We start from the raw sequence: 21,350 nt of genomic DNA on the forward strand, positions 1-21,350 counted from the left end.
GTAAACCAGACCATTTTATGCTCCACCCTAGCCCTGGAGAAGGAAAAGGCAACCCACTGACCCACTGCAGGATTCTTGCCTGAGAAATGCCATGGACAGAGGAGCCTGGCAGGATACAGTCCAGGGAGCACAAAAGAGTTGAATATGACTTAGCAACTAATCAACAAAAACTAGCCCTAGAAAATAACTGAAAAGGTGGTGCTCTGAAATTTTGAATTCTACGCTAAGAACACGAGAATGGTATAAGATGATATTTTGGTACTGATTTGATTATGGCTAGTCCTAATGTTTTTGGTTTGTTTTTTTTTTTTTTTTTTTTTGAAACCTGTAATTGGAATATCAAATAGTGTTACTTTATTCTTAGCATATTGTATTTTTACACACATGTAAACCCGTTTAGCACATGACCCCCTGGTGGCTCAGACAGTAAAGCATCTGCCTGGAATGTGGGAGACCCGGGTTCGATTCCTAGGTCGGGAAAGATCCCCTGGAGAAGGAAATGGCTATCCACTCCAGCACTCTTGCCTGGAAAATCCCATGGACGGAGGAGCCTGGTCCATGGGGTCACAAAGAGTCGGACACAACTGAGCAACTTCACTAAACCCATTTAGAGGATTTGTGTGGTATGATCTATGCAATATAGCATTTAATACTAAAGCCAGGTTTATGTGATATATAGGAGTCAGCAGCTATCATGAATTTATGTAGACAGACAAAGTAACAGAGATTTTAAAAATTCATATAATTTAGTGTATTAAAACAAGAAAATGAAGAATCTCTCATTCTTATAAGAATCAAACCAGGAAGCCCAGAATACTGGAGGCATCAAACTGGAGTCTCCTGCATTGCAGGCCGATTCTTTACCAAGTGAGCTATCAGGGAAGCCCCATTCTTATAAGAGACAATATTAATTTATTCTGTTTTACTGTCAATGCGTATCTAGCTTTAAAGTGTAAATAAATGTCAAGAACCTAAATTTAATCAGAAGATATATTTTACCAAATGTGTAAATGAGTATTGTACATTGTATGCAGTACTCACAAGGGTACATTATACACAGTGCTCACATTGACACAAAATCACCAGCTCTATCTCCATATGTCACGTCAAAATGGACATTGACTCGTTTTCCTCCCCATAAATAGGTACATACACAGTGATCATTATCTCAAAAGAAGTATCAGTGAATTCCAACTTTGAGCTTCCTTCAGAAAAGAGTTCACAAAGGCAGACTACTAAATATGCTACACATTTGAACTGCTCAGAAACTGTTGTCAGAAAACTCTTTCTTCCTCTTTGCCATTTAAAATGGTTCAAAGTACATACCAGCTGTTTCCTGATTCTGCTTTCCTGACATCGTTGATCCCTCACTTCCTCTTTTCGTATACAAAATCAAGGGCAACGAAGTTGAGGTTCTTGTCCCAAAATGCCTCTTCCTGCACTAATATTACTCCTCCTTAAACTTTTATAAGAATATTCCATTCTCTTCCAAAATTCTTGAAATCCTTGCTTGGGGCTTATCAGTAGGCCAGTCCATCTGGCAGTGGCTTTCCATTCTTTCTTCTGAGTACACGGCAAGTGCCCTTGCTAACCTCCCACCCAGTGGGTTTGTGTCCCTCTCTGTCCTTTACTGTTTCTTCTATCACTTACTTCCTCATCCCACCTCACCTTCCCTAAAATTTGAATGAGAGGGCAGGCATGTCCTCATTTCAGGAAATGATTATGCTTCGGTAATGTAATCATCGGCATGTTTCATTCCAAAAACACTGGGTTAATTGAAGTTGATGAGATCAAAAACTGTTTAAGTTACTTTGGTCCCACCTGAATTCTGCGTCCTCCTGAAGGACTTTTCCACTCACAACTTAACTCTCTCTCTCTCTCTCTTTTGTTGTTCAGTCGCTCAGTCATGTCTGACTCTTTGTGACCCCATGGACTGCAGCACACCAGGCTTCCCTGTCCTTCAGTATTTCTTGGAGTTTGCTCAACCTCATGTCCACTGAGTCAGTGATGCCATACAACCATCTCATTCTTTGTCATCCACTTCTCCTCCCTATTCAATCTTTCCCAGCATTAGGGTCCTTTCCAATGAGTCGGCCCTTTGCATCAGGTGGCCAAAATATTGGAGCCTCAGCATCAGTCCTTCCAATGAATATTCAGGACTGACTTCCTTTAGAATTGACTGGTTTGATCTCCTTGCTGGCCAAGGGACTCTCAAGAGTGTTCTCCAACACCACAGTTCGAAAGCATGAATTCTTTGGCACTCAGCCTTCTTTGTGGTCCAACTCTCACATCCATACATGACTACAGGAAAAGCCATAGCTTTCACTATATGGACCTTTTTTAGGCAAAGTAATGTCTCTTCTTTTCAGTACTCTGTCTATGTTTGTCATAGCTTTTCTTCCAAGGAGTACGCATCTCTTAATTTCATGGCTGCAGTCATTCTCCACAATGATTTTGGAGCCCAAGCTCTTTCTTTAATTTTTCCTTTATGTATTTTTGTGAGTCTTGCATTTACTTGGTTTATGTTTTTTTTCTCTTCCATTATTTTGTAAGTTCCTGAACGTCTTATTCACTTCTTCACTTTTGACACTAAAATTTTACCATTTCACTCTATTGAGTTAGTATCAGTAAATATTTATTGAGTGATCACTGTTGGCTGACATCTTACAATTGGGCTTTTATCATAACCACTTTCCTAAAAGGGTGTCATCATGACCAACTCTTAATCAACTGTCCTTCCCAGGTCTTAAATAATTGTCCATATATATATATATATATATGTTTATATAGATATATATAGATAGATATGTTTATATAGATACAGTTGATCATTATATTGTCTTTAATGTGCATATGTATGCATATATATGTGACCTTCATTGGATTCTGATTCTTCTTTAAGAATGCCTTCAGTTATTCTCTTCCTGGTTTATCTTTTTGTAGAGGCTCATTAGCTATAGATTTTTGAGATATTGCTCTTTCTTATTTGATATTTAAAGAACATCTCTACTTAAGTAGCTCCGGTTACTACTTAAAGTACTAATTTAAGACCTTTGCAGCTACCTGACTCGATAGACGTGAGTCTGAGTGAACTCCTGGAGTTGGTGAGGGACAGGGAGGCCTGGCGTGCTGTGATTCATGGAGTCGCAAAGAGTCGGACACGACTGAGCGACTGAACTGATCTGATCTAAGCTAGAGCACAGAAGAGTGAATACAATTGACTTACTGTATACAGCAGCTTCTCCTCATTTAAGATGTGGGTGTGGGAAGCATGGTCATCCAGTTCACACTGGTTGGTAAGTTCCCACTTGGAAAATCTTCCACACATTGAAGAATGTCCACTTGTGAAAAAAAACTTGCCTTCACTTTTAGGAAATCTTCTAGAATTCATCTTCCTTTTATTTGCCTTCTGAAGGCAAATAAATACTTTGGCAAATAAATATTTCTGAAGGCAAATAAATACTTCTTGGAGTATTTATTTAAATAAATACTTCTTGAAGTATTTATTTAAATAAATATTGAAATATTACAGAAAAATTAATATTGACAGATTTTCCTCTTCAAAAAGTGATTTACCATTTAGTTCAATAGCTTAAATTATCTGAAATGCCCAGAAACTAATCTCAAGTAATGTATTTCAGCATTTACCAAGATAAAATAGCTTTAGAGACAAGGTTATTTTTTCATCTTAAATGAACCAATTACCAAGAATAGAGACTTTGTTTTCTGTGGATTTACCTAGATACCTATGTGTGGCTTTTTTCAATGAATAATGAAGATCATAAAGATAAAGAATTCACAGGTAGCAGCATGTAGCTACTTTAAAGATGGTGATTTTTAAGTAAACTGTTTTATTGAAGTATGCACACAGGAAGCTCCATAAGTTACAGGGGCACTGCTTGATGAAGTTTTGCTAGCCTCCCTTAAATGTAACCAGTACCCAGAATAATAAATAGAACATAAAATGGCCATTTTATGTGATGTTTTAATTCTTTTATGAAGAAATATTTGATATGAAAATTTTGGTATTTATTTCTTTGTTCTGGAAAACACATCTAAAAAGAAAGCAACATAAACAGATATTCTTATTACCAAAAAATAAAAGCATTTTCAGTTATAGAAACTTATGAGTAATATTTTTAATATGTTTTTTGGGGTTAGTTTTTATGAAGCTTATTTTTTTGAAAATAATTATAGCAATTCTGTATGGTACAGCTATGCTAGCTGTTGAAGGACAAGTGTAGATTGCCTTGGTAACACTTCTACTGTGGTTTTTTGTTTTTATATTAAATTTCCAAAAGATGGAGAATGCCTCACAGGAGAAATCTTTCTTTCTCTGTATAGTTTCTGCATTTAAAGTTGCTTGTAAACATCACGTCCACTGTACTTGAGTGCAGTGAGATGTTCCTATGTCACATAGTCAGAGGGAGGTAGATTAATGGGGAATTCTAGCTGGAAATTTCTTCCCTGTTATTGTTCTCCCTAGCAGTTGATGGCTAAGTTAATTCTCTTTAGTTTTGTCATGCTCTAAAGCACACATTGCCAAGCCATTGTAAGGCTTTATGAGAAGAAAAAAAGAAGTCGACGGTGTCCATCAAAGTCTTCAAGTTGCATTTTTAAACTTTGGCCTGACCTGATGTGCCATTCAAAGAAGCTGCAAAAGATTATTTTTAAAGAAAGGTTCAATATGTCCCGAGGCTATCGGTTTTGAGTTAAACTGGGTGAAGTAGAAATATTTTACTCATCAGCTTTGCAGTCACAGAGTTTGCTTCAGCTAGAACAAAACTGCTGAGGCATTTAGAGAAAATTAACCCCCCATCCTGGCGGCCAGATGTGACTGGTTTCTGATGAATGCACATGAGTGGGCTGAAAAATCAAGAGACTGTGAAATTCCTGTCAGGCCCATACAGTGCGGAATGGGCTATTGACTGCTTTCTATATTTCCCTCCATCATTCTTCTTGAACACTGCCATTAATTTCCTCTCCCGCTCTGACTTGTGTTTTTGCCCCCCTCCCTCTCCCCTGTAGTTCTGTCAGCTGCAAAGGAGGATACACAAGTTGTGGCAGAAGCACTTCGAGCTGGTGGTCTTCTACAGCCGGATGAGGCTGGCCAAGTTCCAGACAGACTCTCAAGAGAGTATTCAGAAAATATTAGTTGTGCAGGTAGGTGACTGCAGGGAAGTGGGAAAGATCATTCTGATCTAGATTGAAAAGCAAATGATGGGTAGTGTGATGAAGCATTAAAACCATATCCCATCAGAGTTTTATAAATTTTTAACCTCTTTAATAAACTGGAATTGCATGAAGGATGAATTCAGTAAGTTAGCATATACACCATGCATACTTTGGGGGAAAAGGGAAATTGAACTTCTCTCTCACAGGCCTCAGGATGGATTTTTATACATACATTTGATATATGTGTAGATTTTCCAATCTTCAAGCTTTGCAGACACTGCTTGGCTGTTTAAAAGACACTGTCAACAGTTGCCTTGTGTTGCTTTTGTGTGAAATCTACTTTGAAAATGAGACTTGTGATTATTCCATTTAACTGTTTTCTTTCCCCTTTTGTTTTTGCAAGAGGCTTATCCTCCTAAGCCAATTTGGAGATAACCTTATTTGAAAAATAAGCAATTGGGGAGGAGAATGTATTAATAACTGTGGTTCCAGATACATGTGAAATTTCACTCTTTGTCTCTGTAGAAACGTGTAGAGGATCAGTTGTCCTAATTTTAAGACTCTGATCTCTTTTGGAAGCCCATATTAACTGTTTGAAGACTATTATTTGAAAACTACTTACATTTTTATCAAATGAATATTTTCCAATTTGAAATGTTATGTGTATAAAACAACCTTCCAAAAGAAAACATCCACCACCCATTCTATCAAGAATAAAAGTACCTCTTCTATTAAAAAGTAACATCATAAAAAACCATAATTTTTATTAACTTAAGGTATTAACAATGCATGCTGAAACTGACCGAACAAAATTCTTTTCTAAATATCTTAATTATGTGTGCATTCCATGATGCTTTTAATGCAATTAAACAAGTGGGTGTTGCAAAGCTCTTGCAAAGCTATTTCAAAATTTCATTTTTACTTGTGGCTATTTTTGCTGTTTCCTTCTGAGTAGTATATAGATAGATATATAGACAAATACCCCGTATATAATGGAGAAGGAAATGGCAACCCACTCCAGTATTCTTGCCTGGAGAATCCCAGGGATGGAGGAGCCTGGTGGGCTGCGCACAGAGTCGGACATGACTCAAGTGACTTAGCAGCAGCAGCAGCAACCCCATATATAAAGTATGAAAGTTGAAAAAGTGTCAGTTGCTCAGTCTGTCTAAATCTTTGCAACCCATGGATTGTAGCCCACCAGGCTCCTCTGTTCATAGTATTTCCCAGGAAAAAATACTGGAGTGGGTAGCCATTCCCTTTGCCAGGAGATCTTCCCAACCCATGGTTCAAAACCAGATCTGCGCTGCAGGCAAGTTCTTTACCTTCTGAGCCACCAGTTCAGTTCAGTTCAGTCGCTCCGTCTTGTCTGACTCTTCACGACCCCATGAATCGCAGCACACCAGGCCTCCCTGTCCATCACCAACTCCCAGAATTCACTCGAACTCATGTCCATCGAGTCAGTGATGCCATCCAGCCATCTCATCCTCTGTCGTCCCCTTCTCCTCCTGCCCCCAGTCCCTCCCAGCATCACAGTCTTTTCCAATAAGTCAACTCTTCATGTGAGGTGACCAAATCATTGGAGTTTAAGCTTTAGCATCAGTCCTTCCAAAGAACACCCTGGACTGACCTCCACCAGGGAAGTCCATAAAAAGAATATATGTACTTTAACAAATATATGTACTTTATATATATGCTTTATTTATATACTTTATATAAGAGTTCTATTGATAATAGATTACAACAAAGATTTTAAATAATTGGAGAAATTTAAATTTTTGGAAAGGCAGTGCTTAAAATGTGTAGGTTTAATAGAAATTCATATGCTAATTTGAGTATAAACATTCTTTTAAACATTCAAAGGTAATCTGCATGTTCTAATTATTGTCTTTTAAAAATCGTATATTTCTGCCCAAATGTAAACATTCTCAAAAGTCTTACCAGTGATTAATTTGCATTATGGTATATTTTGAAACATTGATAATGTCAATGCTGCTGCTGCTGCTAAGTCGCTTCAGTCGTGTCCGACTCTGTGCGACCCCAGAGACGGCAGCGCAGCAGGCTCCCCGGTCCCTGGGATTCTCCAGGCAAGAACACTGGAGTGGGTTGCCAGTTCCTTCTCCAATGCATGAAAGTGAAAAGTGAAAGTGAGTTGCTCACTCGTGTCCGACTCCTAGCGACCCCATGGACTGCAGCCTACCAGGCTCCTCCGTCCATGGGATTTTCCAGGCAAGAGTACTGGAGTGGGGTGCCATTGCCTTCTCGGATAATGTCAATAGAAATTATTTGAATATGGGTAAAATGAATTCTAAATCCATAATCTTCAATAGTCCTTATTCTAATTTGCATTAGAAATTCACCAATAGTTTCTTTACCAAACTTGATTTTAAATTACTTATCTTTATGCCTGTTACATCCCAGCTGAAGTGAAAGGACAGAAATGATAGGACTATGTCAGGAGGAAAACTCAACTACTCAATACCTAGAGATACAGCAGCAAGACTGGGTTGTATTTGGGGAACTTGAGGAGCATAACATAGTGGATTCTCTTCTTATCTACTGGAGATACCTTTCATTTAGAAAATCTCAAGTTTGGCTTTTAATCAAAATTTGAAAATGTCATTTCCATGATCTTGCCATAAACCTATAGAAACATGTGCAATCCTCTGGAAAATTCAAGTCCAAACCCCTCAACATGGTACACAGTCCCCAGCTCCTGCTAACCTTCCCAGCTTCCTCCATCTCCACACAAGTTCCTTCAGTCAATTTTAGCTACTCCAAAATTCCTACTAATCAGGACACCTTCTATTTATTCCTTCTTCTACTCCTTTTTCTGTAATACTCTTTCTTACCGTTCCTGTTAAAGAACACCTGATTCAAATCAAACATCTCCTTTGCAAAATCCTTCCCAAGTTCTTTCCCCTCCTTCCTCTTCCAGATGAATTAATTTCAACCTTCATTGATCTCCTACTGTACTCTGTGCACACCACCATAACACAGTGATATATTCAGCAGCTAATGCTTCCTACCTGTTGGTAAGCCCTCCTTCCTAGAGGCTTCTAAATTCCCTTGGGGCTTTGCACCATCAGTGAAATTAGCTCAATTCTTGTTCCATTTTTAAGGGTGTATGGTAGCAAGGCCACCAAGGGGACTGAAAGTATTCCATGCCCATCTTGTTTTCACCTGTCATGTGAGCTCAATTGCTCAGTCGCGTCTGACTGTGAGACCCCAAGGATGGCAGCTCACCAGGCTTCTCTATCCGTGGGCTTGTCCAGGCAAGAATACCAGAGTGGGTTGACATTTCCTACTCCAGCGGGGTCTTCCCAACCCAGGGATTGAACTCATATCTCTTGCATTGACAGGTGGGTTCTTTACCACTGAGCCACCTGGAAAGCCCTTTTCACTTACTATATCCAGTTTTTAAAAAGAAAGACATGACATTGTAAATCAACTATACTTCAATAAAAATTAACTAGAAAAGAAAAGTAAAAGAAATACATGGTAGAGTGACTGGATGTTTGCAGAGTGAGTCAGTCTCTACACTTTGACTCAACATGGCTAAAAATTGCTTAACAGACCGGATGTCATTGCTCTATGTTTTTGTGATTTAGTAGTGTATCCATGTTGGGCACTCTAATGATTTATATTTTGAAAGTAGTATTGTAATCATGCCATAAGGCATAAGTGAACTATTTGACAAGAAAATCATCTGATGAACCTTCTGAAAAGTAAACTGTATGTGTAACTGATACTGAGGAATAGTAATTCAAAATACCTGTTGAACAGAAAAGGGCAACTTTGTTTCATCCTTGAGCTTGGAGCAGTTCCTTGCAAGACCATCAAAATGCATAATTGGCAGCTCTTGCAGATGGCAGAAACCCAGGTGGGCTGATAAGCTTTTGAATTACATGATCAAGCAGGAACTGATAAAATGAACTATATCTGGAATGAAGAATCTGCATATTTAACATTGAAGCCACTTATATCAATGTGCATATAGGGATTTTAGTTTACCACAATTTTAATATGAGCCAAAGCGAGCTACTACAAATTTAGAGCCAACGCCATAATTCAGCTCTAGCCAGCAAGTAAGACATCTTAACTCCGACCATATGCAGTATACAGTCCTAACATCACATATAAGCCCATATAAAGTAAATACTGTGATTTCATTTTAACGTCATTATTTTTCTCTTTTTACTTTTAATGTATTTAATTCTGTGATCACACTAACATATTGTAGCAAGCCTGGCGTGCTACACTCCATGGGGTCACAAAGAGTCAGACACGACTTAATGACTGAGCAGCAACAATGCTGTGATATTTTATATCTCTTTGGTAACTTATTTGGAAAAAAAGACTCATGGTAGACTCATCGTTTAAGTGAAAGAATGTGATATAGCTACACCATGGTGATGTGATCTTAGGCTATAAAGCACAGGTGTTTCATTTGGTTACAGGATATAATAATTCTCATTGCTCTTTTTCAAAAGTTGAGTACTTCTGCAGTATTTTATACAGGTTTGGAAAGTTTAGTTTATAGGTCATATTGATTCACTTGAGAGTGAATCAGTTACACAGTTTAACATGTTTACAGATTGGTCATAGAAGCAAAATCCATCTTATTTAGAAGATATGTACTTCAGACCGACAGAAACAGAATGAAGAGCTTCAAAAAAAGAATAAGATGTTCTCTTTTAAAAGGGGGCTTCCCAGGTGGCACTAGAATCCACCTGCCAATACCAATCTAAGAGAGATGAGAAAGAAGTAAAATTTAGAATGCATTAAATATAGAAGACTTCAGCATGGCAAACATCTAAATGACCGCTAGATGAAGGTCTATGTGTGAATATGTTGAAGAGCTCCAGAGGGCAACCTCTGGACCAGTGGTTGCAGAGTCTGGAAGATGGGTTTGGGCCCAGTAGGAATACATTTTTCTAACTAGTGATGCTGTCCAAACCTGCGGTGCTGATACTCAAGCAGAAGTTCCTGCAGTGGTAGAGAGAAAGCAAATGTTCTAAGAGGCAGCCAGAGAGCACCTCCTCCCAGGGCTCCTCCTGGAAAGCTCTCCTGACCCCCTTACACAACATCTGTTTGTGTGTCCATATCTCTACCCACTAGAATGTCAGCCTCCTCAGTTGGAAAGCATATCCTGGCACCGACTATAATTCTCAAAACATAGTAAGTACTCAAAAATCTTTACTGAGTGAATTTATTATTAAATGAACTAGTTTATTAAGACTGAATGTGATAACCTCACAGGTTCTTTTTCAGTTCTTGGTGCCTACAGTTGTGTAGTTAATAAAAAGAAGCATTCTTGAGGTGCTTTGCCAGAAATTTTGATGGCATGAAAGTAAGATGTTTAATCATTTCACATACACACATTCATGAATGCACACACAAAAACATACACAATACATATAGGGACAACCCAATTTCCTGTTTCTGAAAAAGAACTGTACCAATGAAAAGAAGTCAGAAAAAAAAAAAAAAAACACAGGGTAGAAATCTAAAATTACTTAATAATGTGATATAAAAGAAAATCTCTGAAGCTATGTGATCTCTTTAAAGACAAAAGAAATTATAGAAATTTGGATTTTTAAAATAAATTCATTTAGAGATATGATTGAGGAATAACATTAAATTGCTAATCTTTACTGATTAACTCTAGATAGAAGTAGAAGATATTAAAATATAGTTGCCAGTAGTAAGACTATCTACTAGAAGTTCTAGAAATGAGATTTGTCCCTCCCAAACTACTAGAGAAACAAAGTGTCGTAAAAGGTTGAATAATTCAAAATGCATGAAAGAAGACAGAATATAATAATGAACAAAATAAGCCCAAACATATTAGTAACCATAATAGCTAAATGATTTCATTACACAGTTTAAAGTAACAGGTTTACAGATTGGTCATAAAAGCAAAATCCATCTCATTTAGAAGTTATGTACTTCAGACAAATAGAAATGGAATGAAGAGCTTAGAAAAAAAAAATATGACGTTCTAATTTAAATAGGAGCTTCCCAGGTGGTGCTAATGATAAAGAATCTGCCTACCAAGGCCAGAGACATAAGACACAAGGCTTCATTTCCTAGGTTTGGAAGATCCCCTTGAGAAGGAAATGGCAACCCAGTCCAGTATCTTTGCCTAAAAATTCCATAGACAGAGGAAGCTGGCACGCTACTGTCTATGGAGTCACAAAGAGTTGGAGAGGACTGAGCACATAAACACAATTTAAAAAAAGAGAGAGAGACTTAAAAGCAAAAAGAATTTGAACACTAAAACATGGATATTTCACATTGATAGAAGATAAATATAACTTATTAAGGCACACAACAATGAACATAATGCACATGACAAAATAAGTTCAGAATATATAATGTAAGAACTGACTGAAAGCCAGAGAAAACTCAAAAGATTTGCAGTCACAGTAGACAATATTAGCACATCTCCTTGAACTTTATAAAATTAAAAGAAAATGACGGTTTCACATAACAAAACCTGTAAGTTTTGGTTCAACTACAGAGAAATTCAACTTTAGAAAATGAGTTCAGTTCAGTTCAGTCACTCAATCATGTCCAACTCTTTGTGACCCCATGAACCGCAGCACGCCAGGCCTCCCTGTCCGTCACCAACTCCCAGAGTCCACCCAAACCCATGTCCATTGAATCGGTGATGCCATCCAACCATCTCAACCTCTGTCGTCCCCTTCTCCTCCTGCCCTCATGTTCAGTTCAGTTCAGTTCAGTCACACAGTCGTGTCCGACTCTTTGTGACCCCATGAATCGCAGCACGCCAGGCCTCCCTGTCCATCACCAACTCCCGGAGTTTACTCAAACTCATGTCCATCGAGTCGGTAATGCCATCCAGCCATCTCATCCTCATGTTACTGTAATTTAATTTAACAACACGTTAAAAGAGATATATTATATATTTTATATTTTTAAATATTATATTACTAAATATATGCTGAAAACACTTAATATCAAGGCAACATGTACTTACTCTAATAAAAGTCACAAAAAGAATTTATAATAAAATTCTCGTAGTAAAATGTACTAAGCGATACATTACTGGAAGCATCTCATTTAACTCAGGAAAAAAGTAATGATTCCTGGCTATCATCATTATTGTGCATCACTGCTCTGAAGCGTTAGTAGTAAGTCAAGAAAAATAGGAGGTACACTGTGTGGGAAAAGGTCAAAACTATCATTATGATCTGATAATATGGTGTTTCTCTTAGAAAACCTAAGAGAATCAACCAGAAATGCATTAGAGTTAATAAGACAGTTCTTTAAAATGGCAGCCTGAGGTTTAGCGTTCCTAAGAATAAACCTGGCTAAGCACTCAAGAATGTGTGCTCAGTCCTGTCTGAATCTCTGCAACCCTGTGGACCGTAGCCCGCCAGGCTCCTCTGTATGGAATTTCCCAGTTAAGAATACTGGAGGGGGATGCCATTCCCTTCTCCAGAGATCTTCCCCACCCAGGGATCGAATCCATGTCTCTGGTGTCTCCTACATTAGCAAGTGGAGTCTTACCACTGATACATATGGGAAGCCCTAACAAAAAGTTTGCTTAAATCTGTTAGAGAAAGCGTCTAAGCAATCCTGAAAAGATATAAGCAAAGACTTAACTAAAAAATTAAATACGTATTATTTTCATGGGTAAGAATATTATACATATTGGGAAAATGCCAATTTTAAAAGAAAATTTCACATTTGAAAAATCTGTAAATTCAGTACAGTCATACTTGAAATCAAGACAAGATTTTTTAGTGAAGCTTGAGAAAGTGATTCTAAATGCCATTGGAAGATAAAAATCTACAAAAATAGCTCTGACTATTTTTTTAAAGAATAATTATTGCTGAAGTCAGGAATTTATGTCTTTGGATAGCAACATATATTTTTAAAAAGCTGTGTCAATTGAATTAAACAGCATAACATTGATTTAGAAGTAGATCAAAAAGCTCTATAAAACAGAAGAGCAATTGGTAAACTTTTTCTTTCAAGGATCAGTTAGTAAATATTATAAGCTTTGCAGGACATTCAGTCTTTGTTGCAATTACTCAATCCGTGTAGCAGGAAAGAAGGCTTAGAAGATAGTATATGAATAGATGGAACTGTGTTCCAATAAAATTTAATTTACAAAACAGGCAGCAAGCCTGAGGCTATGACCTGAAATAGAGCATCCAGGAATGCCCCAGGATTATTAGAAATTTAGAATGTAATAAAAGTAGGATTTCAAATTGTATAAGATGAGGGTGGATTATTCACTTCTCAGCTATCTGAGGGATGAAAGTAAATACCTGAGGGATAAAGTAAAATAGATAAATATCTGAGGGATAAAGTAAAATAGTGCATTATATAAACATAAAATATATGTTTATATAAATTTTAGAATAAGCATTAGAAATTTTATAGTATCTTTTTTAAAATACAGGCTACTGAGTAGTATTGAAGCAACAAAGGCCTTCTTCTCTAGAGAACAAATGTGTAGTTATGGGGGGAAGGGATAGTTAGGGACTTTGGATATGGCATGTACACACTGCTGTGTTTCAGTGGATAACCAACAAGGGCCTACTGTGTAGCACAAGGATCTCTGCTCAGTAGCATGTAACAACCTAAATGAGAAAAGAATTTGAAAATAGATACATGTTTATGTATAACTGAATCACACAACACTGGTAATCAACTATGCTCTAATATAAAATAAAAAGTTATTTCCTAAAAAAAAATTTAAAAAAAGAGGCCTTCTTAAATGATGGAAGAAAAGCACTGAGAAAAATATTGTTAAGTTTGACTACCAAAAACTAAAAATATTTTCATTAACAAAGATACAATAACAGCAAAACAGATAAAATTTCTTATCCTTATGAACTTACATTTCAATGGGGAAAACAAGACAGGTTAAAGTTATAGTGAAGCTGTGTACTAACAAAAAATTAAAATAGGTAAAGGGCATATGAAATGACAGGAGAGGTACTGAAACAGTTGCATTTTTGGAATCACCTTACAGCAGTATCAGGGACAAAAAAGAAGAAAGTGAGTTAAAGTTGTAAACTGCTGACTGTGTACAGAGCATGTTGCATACATCATCTCATCCAGTTCTCACAGCCACCCTTGGGCATATGCTGTTTATACATTTTTCACATCTCAGGTGATACCACCAAATGAGCAAACAACTCACCGACCCACCTACCCTAAAACAAACTCTGACATTCAAGCAATTAAGTCGATATTTCCAGTTCAACATGGAGAGAGAGATTCAACAAATAAAAATGGTTACCCTTTAAACTGTTTTGAGCTATTATTTACACAAGTAATAAGTCAAAATGTCCAGAGACACTCAGAGTGCTCAAACAAACCCTGTGCACACCAGGACCTAGAGACCCCACAGAGACTGAGCCAGAATTCTGTTTGCTTGTCTCCTGCAGAGGTATGGGTCAACAGTGGACTGCTGCAGGGGCAGGGGCTCTGAGTGCAGTAGACATGGGTATGGCATAAGCCCTCTTGGAGGAGGTGGCCATTAAACCCACCATAAAGCCAATAAAATTTACACAAGACTGGGAAACAGATTCTTGGAGGGCATAAACTAAAACTTGTGCAAACCAGGAACCAGGAGAAAGAAACAGTGACCCCTTAAGAGACTGACCCAGACTTGCCCGTGAGAGTCCAATAGTCTCCGACGGAGGTGTGGGTCAGCAATAGCCTGCTGCACTTCAGTATTCTTGCCTTGAGAACCCCATGAACAGTATGCAAAGGCAAGAAGATAGGACACTGAAAGATCAACTCCCCAGGTCGGTAGGTGCCCAATATGCTACTGGAGATCAATGGAGAAATAACTCCAGAAAGAATGAAGAGATGGACCAAAGAAAAACAACACCCATTGTGGATGTGACTGGTAATTGAAGTAAAGTCCAATGCTTTAGAGCAATATTGCATAGGAACCTGGAATGTTAGGTCCATGAATCAAGGCAAATCAGAAGTGGTCAAACAGGAGATGGCAAGACTGAACATCAACATTTTAGGAATCAGCGAACTAAAATGGACTGGAATGGGTGAATTTAACTCAGATGACCATTATACCTACTACTGTGGGCAAGAGTCCCTTAGAAGAAATGGAGTAGCCATCATAGTCAACAAAAGAGTCTGAAACACAGTACTTGGATGCAATCTCAAAAATGACACAATGATCTCTGTTCATTTCCAAGGCAAACCATTCAATATCACAGTAATCCAAGTCTATTCCCTGACCAGTAATGCTGAAGAAGCTGAAGCTGAATGGCTCTGTGAAGACCTATAAGACCTTCTAGAATGAACACCCAAAAAAGATATCCTTTCCATTATAGGGGACTGGAATGCAAAAGTAGGAAGTAGAGATACCTGGAGTAACAGGAAGATTTGGCCTTGAACTACAAAACAAAACAGGTCAAAGGCTAATAGAGTTTCACCAAGAGAATGCACTGGTCATAGCAAACACCCTCTTCCAACAACACAAGAGAAGACTCTACACACGGACATCACCAGATGGTCAATACCAAAATCAGATTGATTATATTCTTTACAGCCAAAGATGGAGAAACTCTATACAGTCAGCAAAAACAAGACCAGGAGCTGACTGTGGCTCAGATATCGTGAACTCCTTATTGCCAAATTCAGACTTAAATTAAAGAAAGTAGGGAAAACCACTAGACCATTCAGGTATGACCTAAATTAAATCCCTTACAATTATACAGTGGAAGTGACAAATAGATATAAGGGACTAGATCTGATTGACAGAGTGCCTGATGAATTATGGACAGAGGTTCATGACATTGTATAGGAGGTAGAGATCAAGACCATACCCAAGAAAAAGAAATGCAAAAAGGCAAAATGGTTGTCTGAGAAGGCCTTACAAATAGCCGAGAAAAGACGAGACACGAAGGGCAAAGGAAAAAAGGGAAGATATACCCATTTGAATGCAGAGTTCCAAAGAATAGCAAGGAGAGATAAGAAAGCCTTCCTCAGTGATCAGTGCAAAGAAATAGAGGGAAATGATAGAATGGGAAGGACTAGAGATCTCTTCAAGAAAATTAGAGATACCAAGGGAACATTTCATGCAAAGATGGGCACAATAAAGGATGGAAATGGTATGGAACTAACAGAAGCAGAAGATATTAAGAAGAGGTGACAAGAATACACAGAAGAACTATACAAAAAAAGATTTTCATCACCCAGATAACTGTGATGGTGTGATCACTCACCTAGAGCCAGACATCCTGGAATGTGAAGTCCAGTGGGCCTTAGGAAGCATCACTACGAACAAAGCTAGTGGAGGTGATGGAATCCCAGTTGAGCTATTTCAAATCCTAATAGATGATGCTGTGGATGATGTTGTGAAAGTGCTGCACTCAATATGCCAGCAAATTTGGAAAACTCAGCAAGGGCCACTGGACTGGAAAAGGTCAATTTTCATTCCAATCCCCAAGAAAGGCAATGCCAAAGAATGCTCAAACTACCACACAATTTCACTCATCTCACATGCTAGCAAAGTGTAGCTCAAAATTCTCCAAGCCAGGCATCAACAGTACATGAACGGTGAACTTCCAGATGTTCACGATGGATTTGGAAAAGGCAGAGGAACCAGAGATCAAATTGCCAACATCTGTTGGATTATCAAAAAGAAAGAGAGTTCCAGAAAAATATCTATTTCTGCTTTATTGACTATGCCAAAATCTTTGACTGTGTGGATTACAACAAACAGTGGAAAATTCTTCAAGAGATGGGACTACCAGACCACCTCACCTGCCTCCTGAGAAATCTATATGCAGGTCAAGAAGCAACAGTTAGAACTGGACATGGAACAATAGATTGTTTCCAAATAGGGAAAGGAGTATGTCAAGGCTGTATATTGTCACCCTGCTTATTTAACTTATATGCAGAGTACATCAGGAGAAATGCTGGATTGGAGGAAGCACAAGCTGGAATCAAGATTGCTGGGAGAAATATCAATAACTTCAGATGTGCAGATGATACCACCCATATGATGGACAGAAGAAGAACTAAAGAGCCTCCTGATGAAAGTGAAAGAAGAGAGTGAAAAAGCTGATTTAAACTCACCATTCATAAAATTAAGATCATGGCATCTGGTCCCATCTCTTCATGACAAATAATTGGGAAACAGTGGAAAGAGTGACAGACTTTATTTTCCTGGGCTCCAAAATCACAGCAGATGGTGACTGCAGCCATGAAATTAAAAGATGTTTGCTCCTTGGAAGAACAGTTATGACCAACCTAGACAGCATATTAAGAAGCAGAGACATTACTTTGCCAACAAAGGCAAAGTTGTCAAAGCTGTGGTTTTTCCAGTGGTCATGTATGGATGTGAGAGTTGGACTATAAAGAAAGTTGAGCATTGAATAATTGATGCTTTTGAACTGTGGTGTTGGAGAAGAATCTTGCGAGTCACTTGGACTGCAAGGATATCCATCCATTCCATCCTAAAGGAAATCAGTCCTGAATATTCATTGTAAGGACTGATCCTGTAGATGAAACTCCAGTACCTGGCCACCTGATGCAAAGAACTGACTCATTTGAAGAGACCCTGATGCTGGGCAAGGCTGAAGGCTGGAGAAGAAATGGATGACAGAGGATGAGATGGTTGGATGGCATCACAGACTCAATGGACATGAGTTTGAATAAATTCCAGGAGTTGGTGATGGATATGGAGGCCTGGCGTGCTGCAGTCCAGGGAGTTGCAAAGAGTCAGACATGACTGAGTGAATAAACTGTACTGAATCATAGTCTCTCCATTTTATGAAAGAGAAAACTGAACATGTAGAAGTTATATCTTTTGCCCATGATCACACAGATGATAGGAGAGACAGGATTGAAACCCACACTGTTTGCCTACAGAGTATGTACTCTTAACCACCATACTGTGGTAATTATCTGTGTCTGTTACTGAGATCATCCGAGAGGAAGATAATGAAAGATAAGAGAGAAAACAAGGTCTTAAATAAGGCTTCAATAACAGACTGAGTAATTTAGATGTGATATTCCAAGAATGTATTGAACATTCAGTAAATAACTCTTGACCAAGTTCTAAAATTTCAGCAGGTACTTCTTAGGTATTTCTCTCATGGTGTTAGTTTAACACCAGTTGGGGGTGCACTTGAACTATAAAAAGTATAAAAGTAATGTCATTGTTTGAAAAAATATGAATTACAGAGCCAAATAAACTCAAAGAACCACCCCACAAAAGATATGTGCATAAAAGTCATACCTAGGTACATTGTGGTCAGTGTCTAAAAACTAAAAATAAAACTAATGATACAGATAAAATCTAAGAACTGCCAAATAAAAGAAAATGTAAAAATTACCTCTAACATCTGATCAGAAACAGTGGAGACCAGAAGACATAGAAGAATATGTTTAAACTAGTGAAAGAAAAAAAATGAATCCAATTCTCTATCCAGTAAAAATAACAAGTCTGTACACCTAAATCTAACATATTAAATTTATATTAAATATAAATGGACTAAAAAACAATTAAAAACAGATGCATCACATTAAGTAAAGATACAAGACTCAAATGTAATTATCTGTAAATGATACACTTTAAATATGAAGTCACTGATAGGTTAAAATATAAGCATGGAAAAAGACATGCAGTGCAGCACCAAACATAATGCAATTGGAGGGGCTACAGTAATGTTAGATAAATTAAACTTCACAACTAGAAATATTACCAGGTATCAAGAAGGACATTTCATTAAGAGAAAGAATCAAGCACATATAAAAATCATAAATGGGTATGTAGATCTAATAAGAAAATTTCAAAAACAAAAGGCAAATATTTAAGAAAAAACTTAGACATAAAAAGTTGCCTAACAATAGTTAATTTCAATGCTCCTCTCTTGGGAATTGATAGAACATACAGATAGAAAATCAGTAATAATTTGGAAAAATTGAACAATGCTGCCAACCAACTTGACCAATTTGACATTTATAAAATACTGCATTCAACAAGAGCTGGAGTATGCATTGTTTTAAAGTATAAAGGAATATTTCATATTTAGACTATATGCTGATATACTGTGTCATAGAACAAGTATTAATAAATTTAAAAGGATTGAAACAGTGTACAAAGTGTTGGCCTATCATAATGAAATTATTAGAAGTCAATCCTTAAAAGATACAGGAAAAATGCCCCCAATATTTGGAAATTAATTCACATAATTTTAATCATGTGGGTCAAAAAATGAATTACAAAAAAAAAAAAAAGTAGACAGTATTTTGAACAGAATTTTAAAAGTTCACAGAAACTTGCCCTATGTGGTGTAATTGGCAATTCAAAGGGCATGAAGCTTGACTAGTTCCCTTCAGGTAAAATCAGAATAGTTGGGTGGATCATAGAGCTCTGATAGAGAAGAGTACAGAAGGGGGTCAGAGAGGGATCAGGGCCAGATCTCCAGTGGGCCCGACTCAGGGAGTATTTCTATTGTTTGTTGTTCTTGTTCATTTGCCCAGTCTTGTCTGACCCTTTGGGATCCCAGGGACTGCAGCACATCAGGTCTCCCCAACCCTCACCATCTCCCCGAGTTTTCCCAAGTTCATGCCCGTTGCATCGGTGATGCCATCCAGCCATCTAATCCTCTGTCACCCTCTTCTCCTTCTGCCCTCAATGTTTCTGAGCACCAGGGACTTTTCCAATGAGGTGGCTGTTTGCATCAGGTGACCATAATACTGGAGCTTCAGCTTCAGCATCAGTCCTTCCAGTGAGTATTCAGGGTTGATTTACTTGACTGGTTTGGTCTCCTTGCTTTCCAAAGGACTCTCAGGAGTCTTCTCCAGCACCACAGTTCAAAGGCATCAATTCTTTTGTGTTTTGCCTTCTTTACAGTTCAGTTCTCACAACCCTACCTGACCGCAGGGAAGACCATAGCCTTGACTATATGGACCTTTGTCAGCAGCGTGATGTCTCTGCTTTTAAACACATTGTCTAGGTTTGCCATATCTTTTCCTGCCAAGAAGCAACTGTCTTCTGATTTCATAGCTGCAATCGCCATCCGCAGTGATTTTAGAGCCCAAGAAAAGAAAATCTGTCACTGCTTCCACCTTTTACCCTTCTATTTGCCATGAAGCAATGGGGACAGATGCCATGATCTTAGTTCTTTTAATGCTTTAAGTCAGCTTTTTCACTCTTCTCCTTTACGCTCATCAAGAGATTATTTCATTCCTCTTCGCTCTCTGCCATTAGAGTGGTATTATCTGCATATCTCAGGTTGTTGATGTTTCTCCCACCAATCTTGACTCCAGCTTGTAACTCATCCAGCCTGATATTTCACACGATGTGCTCAGCATATAGTTTAAACAAACAGGCTGTCAGCAGACAGCCCTGTCATACTCCTTTCTCAATCCTGAACCAATCAGTTGTTTGATACAGGGTTCTAACTGTTGCTTCTTGACCCAAATACAGGTTTCTCAGGAGACAGGTAAGATGGTCTGGTATTCCCATCTTTTTAAGAGCTTTCCACAGTTTGTTATGATCCACACAGTCAAAGGCTTTAGTGTAGTCAATGAAACAAGGGTAGATGTTTTTCTGGAATTCCCTTGCCTTCTCTAAGATCCAGCGAATGCCAGCAATTTGATCTCTGGTTCCTCTGCCTTTTCTAAACTCTGCTTGGATGTCTGGAAGTCCTTGGTTTACATAATGCTGAAACCTAGCATGCAAGGTTTTAAGCATGACTTTACTAGCATGGGAGATGAGTGCAATTGTTCAATTAACAGCTAAACTTAGCCTTCAGTTTACAGAACATAGGACAGTACCTGGAAGCATTCTAATAAAGATGTGGAATAAATTAATAAGTAAAATTCTTCTTGACCATTAACATAACCAAGTCAACATTGTTCTTGTCTTGTGTTGACATGGCTGCCAAGTGATTGGTCTGAGTGTGTCTAAGAACTCCTTTATTCCCCCTAGACTCTGTACTCCCATTTGCCTCCAAGTGATTTCCACTCACTCTGTTCATAAATTTTTGCCCTTTAATTTTGGGGGTTTTGTTTGTTAGATATGGGCTTCCCTGGTGACTCAGACAGTAAAGATTCTGCCTGCAGTGCAGGAGATGAAAGAGCTGTGAGTTCAACCTCTGGGTTGGGAAGATCCCCTGGAGAAAGAAATGGTAGCCCACTCCAGT

The 21,350-nt window shown here is 38.1% G+C and overlaps 1 protein-coding gene across 1 annotated transcript in view; it reads left to right on the forward strand.

Annotated features, from left to right (window-relative positions):
• Nucleotides 1-21,350, forward strand: part of CCDC178 (coiled-coil domain containing 178) — a 384,374-nt gene that overhangs the window by 337,429 nt on the left and 25,595 nt on the right. Inside the window, exon 19 of the mRNA XM_027525955.1 lies at nucleotides 5,029-5,163. Within this exon, the coding sequence (XP_027381756.1) occupies nucleotides 5,029-5,163 (135 nt within the window). The remainder of the gene's footprint in view (nucleotides 1-5,028; nucleotides 5,164-21,350) is intronic.

The sequence above is a fragment of the Bos indicus x Bos taurus genome, chromosome 24 (genome assembly GCF_003369695.1).
Source record: "Bos indicus x Bos taurus breed Angus x Brahman F1 hybrid chromosome 24, Bos_hybrid_MaternalHap_v2.0, whole genome shotgun sequence".
In the NCBI taxonomy this organism is placed as follows: Eukaryota; Metazoa; Chordata; class Mammalia; order Artiodactyla; family Bovidae; genus Bos; species Bos indicus x Bos taurus.